Below are 10,000 nucleotides of genomic sequence, written 5' to 3'. Positions count from 1 at the left end.
TTATGTAAGACGCTGGTGATTGCTTGCAGTTCATTATAGGAACAACAACAACAACAACAACAACAACTATGGCGGTTTGAAGCAACGTGTCACAATGACTGCAAACAAGGAGATGACATCTCTGACTTGTGTGTTCTTTGTGCTGCTGCACACTTGTGTGTTTGTGTCACTGGCAGCTACACGCCACAGCTGCTAGCATGCACTTAGCTTAGCATTGAGGCAGGAAGCAGATGTCCAACACAACATGTGGACGGCAGAAGCGTGTCACACCTGCCGTCCACATGTTGTGTTGGACAAGAAGGCCCACAAACGTCATGACACACGTGTTGACATTAAGGTCAGTCAGCAGAGCGCAGACCCCCTCCCCTACGTGCCAGCAGAGTGCAGACCCCCTCCCCTACGTGCCAGCAGAGCGCAGACCACCTCCCCTACGTGCCAGCAGAGCGCAGACCCCCTCCCCTACGTGCCAGCAGAGCGCAGACCCCCTCCCCTACGTGCCAGCAGAGTGCAGACCCCCTCCCCTACGTGCCAGCAGAGTGCAGACCACCTCCCCTACGTGCCAGCAGAGCGCAGACCACCTCCCCTACGTGCCAGCAGAGCGCAGACCACCTCCCCTACGTGCCAGCAGAGCGCAGACCCCCTCCCCTACGTGCCAGCAGAGCGCAGACCACCTCCCCTACGTGCCAGCAGAGTGCAGACCACCTCCCCTACGTGCCAGCAGAGCGCAGACCCCCTCCCCTACGTGCCAGCAGAGCGCAGACCCCCTCCCCTACGTGCCAGCAGAGCGCAGACCACCTCCCCTACGTGCCAGCAGAGCGCAGACCACCTCCCCTACGTGCCAGCAGAGCGCAGACCACCTCCCCTACGTGCCAGCAGAGCGCAGACCCCCTCCCCTACGTGCCAGCAGAGCGCAGACCACCTCCCCTACGTGCCAGCAGAGCGCAGACCACCTCCCCTACGTGCCAGCAGAGCGCAGACCACCTCCCCTACGTGCCAGCAGAGCGCAGACCACCTTTGATGATTTCCCGTTGAGGAAATCATTGAATGAAGGAAAAAAGCCACATCTACTCCAGTCCTGTAGGTGGCAGTGATGTGTATTGTACTGTAGGTGGCAGTGATGTGTATTGTACTGTAGGTGGCAGTGATGTGTATTGTCCTGTAGGTGGCAGTGATGTGTATTGTACTGTAGGTGGCAGTGATGTGTATTGTCCTGTAGGTGGCAGTGATGTGTATTGTACTGTAGGTGGCAGTGATGTGTATTGTCCTGAAGGTGGCAGTGATGTGTATTGTCCTGAAGGTGGCAGTGATGTGTATTCCCAAGTGACACACAATAGAACTGCTGCCTCACTTGGCCCCAATTCAAGATTGTCAACAACACCCATTAGCATGTTTATGTGGCTCTGCATCCACCACACTTTATATAGCAAACAAACCTACTGACAAACCATATAACTAACTTGGTAGTTCATCAATCAACCAACTAACAACAGACTGACCAACAAACCAGACAAACCAAACTATTTGACGTACTAAACGACTAACTTACCCAATGACTGACAAGCCAACTGACTAACAAATCCAAAATAATTAACAAATGGATCAACTGACCGCCCAACCAATTAACTATCTAACCAACTGACTAATTAACCAACCTACTTGTAGAGAACCTAACTAACCTACTGACCAACCACCTAACCCTCAAATTAGCCAACTAACCAGCTGAACAACAGATTAACTCACAGACTTACCAACTAAATGAATAACTAAAACTGACTGACCGGCCAACTAAGTAATCAACCAACTGACTAAGTGACTGACAAACTAAATGACTACCTGACCGACCGACCAGCTAACTAAACAGCCAACAGACTAATAAACCAATTGACTGGCTGACAAACTATATGACTAAATAACTAACCAACTAACTTACAAACGGCCAACAAACCAACTAACTGACTAACAGTAATCAACAAATGGACTAACTGACCACATAACCAACTTACAATCTAACCAAGTGACTAACTAACCAAGTAACTTACCAAATGACCAATGAACCGACCGGGAGAGTGGCCGTGCCAGGTTCCTGGTTCGATCCCCAGCTTCTACCAACCTAGTCACGTCCGTTGTGTCCTTGAGCAAGACACTTCACCCTTGCTCCTGATGGGTGGTAGTTAGGGCCTTGCATGGCAGCTCCCGCCATCAGTGTGTGAATGTGTGTTGAATGAGTGTGTGAATGAGTGTGTGAATGAGTGGTCAATGTGTGTGTGTGTGTGTGTGTGTGAATGGGTGGTGAATGTGTGTGTGAATGTGTGTGTGAATGGGTGGTGAATGTGTGTGTGAATGAGTGGTGAATGTGTGTGTGTGTGAATGGGTGCTGAATGTGTGTGTGAATATGTGTGTGAATGAGTGGTGAATGTGTGTGTGTGTGTGAATGGGTGGTGAATGTGTGTGTGAATGTGTGTGTGAATGAGTGGTGAATGTGTGTGTGTGTGTGTGAATGGGTGGTGAATGTGTGTGTGAATGTGTGTGTGAATGTGTGTGTGAATGAGTGGTGAATGTGTGTGTGTGTGTGAATGGGTGGTGAATGTGTGTGTGAATGTGTGTGTGAATGAGTGGTGAATGTGTGTGTGTGAATGTGTGTGTGAATGGGTGGTGAATGTGTGTGTGAATGAGTGGTGAATGTGTGTGTGTGTGAATGGGTGGTGAATGTGTGTGTGTGAATGGGTGGTGAATGTGTGTGTGAATGTGTAAATAGTGTCAAAGCGCTTTGAGTGCCTTGAAGGTAGAAAAGCGCTATACTAGTATAACCCATACAACTAACCAATTTTCCAACCAGGTAACTAACCAATGGACAAAAAAAAAAACAGAATTTCTAACTGACTAACCAACTAAGTGATTTACTGACTAACTAAACAATTGTCTAACAAACCGAACATTTATTTACCAACTAACTGATTAGTCAACCATCAAACTATTTAACCAACCGACTATTAAAGTTACTGAAAAACTAACCAACCAGCTAACTTGATAACTGAACCACTGACTATTCAACTAAACCCCAAATGGCAGATTATCTTATCAACCAACTAACTGACATACAAACCAAATATTGTAATTATCATTCAAACCAGCTAACTAACTGGCCAACCAACTAACTAACCAACCGACTAATTAGCAAACTAATTACTAAAGTAAATGAATACCTAACTAACCAACTCGCCCTCAACAGACCATTGATTGATTGATTGAGACTTGTATTAGTAGGTTGCACAGTACAGTACATATTTATTAGTAGGTTGCACAGTACAGTACATATTCCCTACAATTGACCACTAAATGGTAACACCCCAATAAGTTTTTACACTAGTTTAAGTCGGGGTCCACGTTAATCAATTCATGGTAAATTAACCAACTAGCTGACTAACAAACTAAATAATTAATCAATTAATGACCAATGAACTAACCACCTCATCAACCAACCAACTAATAAAATAACTGAATAACTAACCCCCAACTGACCGACTGACTGTAACCAACTAACTCACAATTAGAACACATGACGTAACCAACTAACTAACTAAAAGAAGAATAAATGACTGGTATTAAACAGATATGTGGTTTTCAAAGAGGTGAAAGGTTAGACAAGAGATAGTACAGAAATAGGAGCTCAAAGTAAAGCCGCTGCTCCTCCACATGGAGAGGAGCCAGATGAGGTGGTTCAGGCATCTGGTCAGGATGCCACCCGAACGCCTCCCTAGGGAGGTGTTTAGGGCACGTCCGACCGGTAGGAGGCCACGGGGAAGACCCAGGACACGTTGGGAAGACTATGTCTCCCGGCTGGCCTGGGAACGCCTCGGGATCCCCCGGGAGGGGCTGGACCGAGTGTCTGGGGAGAGGGAAGTCTGGGCTTCCCTGCTTAGGCTGCTGCCCCCGCGACCCCACCTGGGATAAGTGGAAGAAAATGGATGGAAATAGAAGTCGTCTCCCGGTGTTGTTTGTGCTGAGTAATCAAATCCATGCCACATTAGTCATAAAACAAGTCCAAGTCCATGAGTGTGACGGGGGCTGGACCAGCGCTCACTTGTGATTGGGTCCAGAAGGAGGGCTTTGAACAACAACAGCACGGCGGCAAAAAAAACAAAAACCCCTCGACTCTCCCCTCCTCTTCCTCTTCCTCTTCCTCCCTGCTCTGCTCTGCTCTGGTGTGGTGTGGTGTGGTGTGGTCACATCTGGAGAACGTCGAGCAAAGCGAGAGCTCCTGGCCTCCTATGGACAGCGGACTGAAGCTTGTCTGAAAGGGTGAAGTATGGAAGACCGCTTGCATGCTTGTTGTGAGTGCGTCCAGTTCTTCGTGTTGCATGTTGCCATGACAACCGTCGTCCAATGACATCCTCTCCATGGACGCCGGCTCAGCTAAAGTGTGCATGTAAACAAACTGTCTGTATGCTATGAAGGCAGAACTTGGACTTTCAGTCAGAGAGAAGCAATGATCTGAAAGATGGGATCACTTACTGCACTAATCTGCTCCCTCCTATTCTTCTTCTCTCCTTTTTCATTGTTAATTGCAACCACTGGAGTTAGTCCCGCCTCTTCCGCTATGTAGTAAGTGTGTCAATCAAGGCGGATACACGCTTTGCGTAGGACCCCACTATCCTAAATCTGATAGCAAATGTACTCCCAGCCCTTTCCTGCTCTGTCACTGCTAAGAATATATTGGCAGAATTGTCAGAGGGGCTCTTGGAAGACAGTGGTACTGGGTTCGATCCCCGGTCGGAGTTGTTTCAGGAAGGTTTGCAAGTTTATCTGTGAAAATATTTAAAATGTGTTATTTTGTACCAAATTTTTTTTTTTTTTTAAACAATTTATTTCCAATTAATTAATTTTAGTGCATCAAAACTTATATTACATAAATAAAAAAAGAGTGGAAAAATGTAATGGGGTGGGCTCTGAATACAATTCTGCGTTGGGCCCCAAATCAGCCGAAGAGAAGAGGCAGACTCAAGTGGTTGCAATTTACAAATGAAAAGAGAGAGAAGGCAAAGAAGAGGAAGCAGGTCAAGTTAATTGTCATTTCTAGTCCAGAGAAGTCATTTTGGAACAGAACTAGTCTGTCAAAGTGTGCGTCCTACATAGTCCACTGACTAGTCTGTCAAAGTGTGCGTCCTAAATAGTCCACTGACTAGTCTGTCAAAGTGTGCGTCCTACATAGTCCACTGACTAGTCTGTCAAAGTGTGCGTCCTACATAGTCCACTGACTAGTCTGTCAAAGTGTGCGTCCTACATAGTCCACTGACTAGTCTGTCAAAGTGTGCGTCCTACATAGTCCACTGACTAGTCTGTCAAAGTGTGCGTCCTACATAGTCCACTGACTAGTCTGTCAAAGTGTGCGTCCTACATAGTCCACTGACTAGTCTGTCAAAGTGTGCGTCCTACATAGTCCACTGACTAGTCTGTCAAAGTGTGCGTCCTACATAGTCCACTGACGGTAGAGTAGAGCGTGAACTGAAAGACAACCCGAGTGAAAGATGAGTTTGTTTATGTAGGAGCCTGCTGGGAACACCCTTCAGTCTAGTCTGTGCAGCCAAGCCAGAGGATGATTCAGGAGATCAGAACTTTTACAGCTTAAAAAGTCCCAGACCAGATAACATTTCCAGGAATTTTAGTTTTGATCCAAAGCGTCCATGTTGTTGTGCAACAGGCGCTATCAGCGGCGAGCATGGCCTTTCCCAAGCATTCCATCCCGCAGGCCCTCGGCTTGCTGGTCCTGGCCGGGCTGTTGGTTCTGGGCCAGGTCCCGGGGGAACCGGAGGCGGAGGAGCCGGCGAGGCGGCCCGATATCGCTGTGGCGAAATCGGATCCCAGCAAATGCCCGACGGACTGCAGCTGCATGGCCGAGGGGGCGGTGGATTGCGCCGGAGTGGACCTCGTGGAGTTCCCCAGTGGTCTGCCGAACACGACCCGCCAGCTGGAGCTACAGGTTTGACCCGTGAGGACATTATGGACATGTGGGCGGAGCTTCTAATAGTAACATATGGTCTGCCTTTTGGCTGGCAGAACAACAAAATAGAGGCGATAAGAGTGGAGCACCTTTCATATCTCCATCAAGTGCAGACGCTCAACCTGCAAAACAACCGGATCACCACCAACGGTCAGATGATTACACAACATTAAGGGGCGGCAGCAGTAGAAATGACTTTGTCTGCTGGGGTTTGCAGGCCTGGAAGATGAAGGCTTTGATATGTTGGAGGAACTGGCTTACCTGTACCTGGGCAACAACAAGGTGCTGAGCTCACACTGCTCTTTGAAAGTCCTCACTGATCCTGAGTTCTGACTTCATGCTAGATGTTTCCTCTTGCTCTTTTTCTTTTAGCTTACCTCAGCACCAAAAATCTTACCGCCTTCATTGGTCAGCGCCGACCTTGCTGCCAATCAGCTGACCGAGATTTTCCCATACACGTTTGGTTACAAGCCAAAGCTAAGGTATGATGATGATTGTTCCACCTTGTCTCCTTCTGGTAGACTAACGATGCAAGTTTCCAGCACTGTGTACCTCCACAACAACAACCTAACCTTCTGGTAGACTAACGATGCATGTTTCCAGCACTGTGTACCTCCACAACAACAACCTAACCTTCTGGTAGACTAACAATGCAAGTTTCCAGCACTGTGTACCTCCACAACAACAACCTAACCTTCTGGTAGACTAACAATGCAAGTTTCCAGCACTGTGTACCTCCACAACAACAACCTAACCTTCTGGTAGACTAACAATGCAAGTTTCCAGCACTGTGTACCTCCACAACAACAACCTAACCTTCTGGTAGACTAACGATGCAAGTTTCCAGCACTGTGTACCTCTACAACAACAACCTAACCTTCTGGTAGACTAACGATGCAAGTTTCCAGCACTGTGTACCTCTACAACAACAACCTAACCTTCTGGTAGACTAACGATGCAAGTTTCCAGCACTGTGTACCTCCACAACAACAATCTAACCTTCTGGTAGACTAACGATGCAAGTTTCCAGCACTGTGTACCTCCACAACAACAATCTAACCTTCTGGTAGACTAACGATGCAAGTTTCCAGCACTGTGTACCTCCACAACAACAACCTAACGGACGCCGGGCTTCCTGATCACATGTTTAACTGCTCCGACAATCTGGAGATCCTCACCATGTCAAGCAACTTACTGCGGACCGTCCCTAAGAACCTGCCCCGCAGCCTGTACCGTCTCCACCTGAAGGTCTTTCACAAGTTTGTGTGCTTGCTGGAAGAAGACACCTCGTCATCTTCCTGTTTATCCATCTTTTAACAGAGAAACAAGCTGGAGAAAATCCCCGCCGGAGCCTTCGACAGCATGCCGAAACTTCGCGAGCTTTATCTGCAGAACAACTTTCTCAGCAACGAGGGCATGGACAACGAGACCTTCAGGTGGAGAAACGAGGCAAGAACCTGCAGTGACGGAAGAGCAGCAAGAAGTGGTCTAAGGACTTGTGTCTTTCAGCCTCTTGAACAGCCTGGAATATTTGGACTTGTCCAACAACAACCTCAGCGTGGTGCCTAAAGGTCTGCCTCGCAACCTGCTGCTGTTGCACCTAGAGAAGAACTCCATCCGCAGCATCCCCGCGGATGCTCTCGTTTCCGCCCGGAATCTGGAGTATCTTCTGCTGCACAACAATAAGCTGCGCTCACGTTTCATCCACCCGGCTGCATTCCAGGTACTTTTTTTTTTGGTACCTCCTTTGGCCACCTGATGAGATATTTGTCAATGACCACTTCATTTGCATGCCTCCAAGGGCCTGAAGAAGCTGCACACTCTTCACATGTACAACAACCTGCTGGAGCGGGTGCCCAGGGGTTTGCCCCGGCGGGCCAAGACCCTCATGTTGCTCCACAACTCCATCGCAGAAATCAGCCGCAACGACCTGTCGCTGTTGTACACGCTGGAGGAGCTCAACCTTAGCTACAACCAGCTGAGCAACGCTAAGCTGCACCGCGACGCCTTCAGGAAACTGCGGCTGCTGGAGACCCTGGACCTGTCGGGTAACGCGCTTCACATGCTGCCGGCGGGCCTACCTCGCAGTCTGAAGAACTTGGAGGTGAAAAACAACCGGCTGAGCTCCATCGAGGACGGCGCTCTGACGGGCATGGACAAGCTGCAGAAGCTCATCCTGAGCGAGAACGAGCTGAGACTCAACTCTATCTACCAGGGGGCCTGGATGGAGCTGAGTGAGCTCACGGTGAGTGGCCGGGGGACCAAAAACTTGTTTGGGGGTTGGTGTGGTGGTCCTATAGTCAACACTCCAATAATATGTTCTTGCCACTGTTCCTCGGTTTGGGCTTGTAGACGCTGGACCTGTCTTCTAACGAGCTATCGCACATCCCGTCTGACCTGCCCGAGTCTCTGGAATACCTCTACTTGCAGAGGAACCGCATCTCCAGCATCCCATTCTCCACCTTTGAAGGCACTCCCAACATCAAAGGCATATTTCTGCGGTAAGACAAGAACCTTGTAGCTCTTCCAAGTTTGTGCCTCGGAAAAGAGCCTTCCTCAAAGTGTTATTACGATTTATACATTTAAAACACTTCTGTGTGGTCTACATCAGGGGTTCTTAACCTTTTTGACCTCGGGGCCCAACCTTTCCACTGCAGAGGAGCCCGGGTTGCACTCAAATATTAACACTGAATTAGTCATCTTGAGTAATCTTGGTTTGAATAGGATTCAAGTACTATATCTAATTTACTTACAGTTTACCAAAATGGATCTAAAATTAATAACCTAAAAATAAAGACTCCGGACCATCCGGATTGTTCTAGGGTGAAAGTGTAAAAGGCAGCATGTGTGATGGTATGGGGGTGTATTAGTGGCCAAGACATGGGTAACTTACACATCTGTGAAGGCACCATTAATGCTGAAAGGTACATACAGCTTTTGGAGCAACATATGTTGCCATCCAAGCAACATTACCATGGACGCCCCTGCTTATTTCAGCAAGACAATGCCATCATTCATAGTAAAAGAGTGTGGGTACTAGACTGGCCTGCCTGTAGTCCAGACATTGCAAATGTGTGGCAGCTAAAATATGAGAAGGGAGACTGTTGAACAACTTAAGCTGTACATCAAGCAAGAATGGGAAAGAATTCCACCTGAAAAGCTTCAAAAATTAAAAGGAAAGGCCATGAAACACAGTGGTAAAAATGCCCCTGTGCCAACTTTTTTGGAATGTGTTGCTGCCATTGAATTCTAAGTTCATGATTATTTGCACAAAAAAAATTAAGCTTCTCAGTGTGAACATGAAATATCTTGTCTTTGCAGTCTATTCAATTGAATATAAGTTGAAAAGGATTTGTTGTATTCTCTTTTTATTTACCATTTACACAACCTGACAACTTCACTGCTTTTGTATTTGCGATCTGCATAAGTCCCGAAAATTTGAAATCAAACCATAGAGGCATTGAAAAGATATTTATAAAATAATCTTGCCTTCCTTCCTTCATACTTCCTCCAAACGAGTCGTTTGGAATTTGCACAATTTGTGACATCAGCAGATGTTTTCATATATGCTAGAAATTGCATCATTTTTGTCTGACACTGTAGTCAATAAGCTCCTTCTTTTTCTCCATCCTCTTGTTGTGGGGCAGACTGTCTCGCACATGCACATGCATCCTCCGCTGTCGCCATGTCTAATACAAGGTTACGCGTAGCTGGAACTTACATCTGTCAGTAGACGCAGTCAAAGTGGAGCCTACAAAACTGCCCATCCTGAAAAGACGGTCAGAAAGCGGCTTGGAAACATAATCTGTGCACAATTTTGACCAAAGAAGCAAGGAAGTGTTTTGAATGTATAAAAAACCTCATAATATGACCCCTTTAAAGCAGTGGTCCCCAACCTTTTTGTAGCTGCGGACCGGTCAAAGCTTGAAAATTTGTCCCACGGACCGGTGGGGGGAGTCTTTAAAAAAAAAAAAAAAAAAATTTTTTTTTTTTTTTTTTTTT

The 10,000-nt window shown here is 47.1% G+C and overlaps 2 protein-coding genes across 6 annotated transcripts in view; one reads left to right on the top strand and one right to left on the bottom strand.

Annotated features, from left to right (window-relative positions):
- cpt2 (carnitine palmitoyltransferase 2) overlaps positions 1–10,000 on the bottom strand; it is a 34,556-nt gene that overhangs the window by 21,555 nt on the left and 3,001 nt on the right. The gene's annotated exons all lie outside the window — the stretch shown is intronic.
- Positions 4,159–7,707, top strand: podn (podocan). Its single transcript, XM_062038460.1, has 8 exons — positions 4,159–4,331; positions 5,699–5,977; positions 6,055–6,148; positions 6,216–6,280; positions 6,371–6,480; positions 7,069–7,246; positions 7,319–7,447; positions 7,508–7,707. Exons 1-8 carry the CDS (start codon positions 4,323–4,325, stop codon positions 7,565–7,567), a joined length of 924 nt encoding a protein of 307 aa, XP_061894444.1. The 5' UTR covers positions 4,159–4,322; the 3' UTR covers positions 7,568–7,707.

The sequence above is a fragment of the Entelurus aequoreus genome, linkage group LG27 (assembly GCF_033978785.1).
Source record: "Entelurus aequoreus isolate RoL-2023_Sb linkage group LG27, RoL_Eaeq_v1.1, whole genome shotgun sequence".
In the NCBI taxonomy this organism is placed as follows: Eukaryota; Metazoa; Chordata; class Actinopteri; order Syngnathiformes; family Syngnathidae; genus Entelurus; species Entelurus aequoreus.
This window is presented reverse-complemented; position numbering and strand designations above follow the sequence as displayed.

What these genes read in the sequence shown, in the direction of transcription:
- podn (XM_062038460.1), top strand. An exon ending in GGTTACAAGCCAAAGCTAAG is followed by an intron (nt 6,481 to 7,068) that starts GTATGATGATGA and finishes ACCTTCTGGTAG; the next exon opens with ACTAACGATGCAAGTTTCCA. An exon ending in CCTTCAGGTGGAGAAACGAG is followed by an intron (nt 7,448 to 7,507) that starts GCAAGAACCTGC and finishes TGTGTCTTTCAG; the next exon opens with CCTCTTGAACAGCCTGGAAT.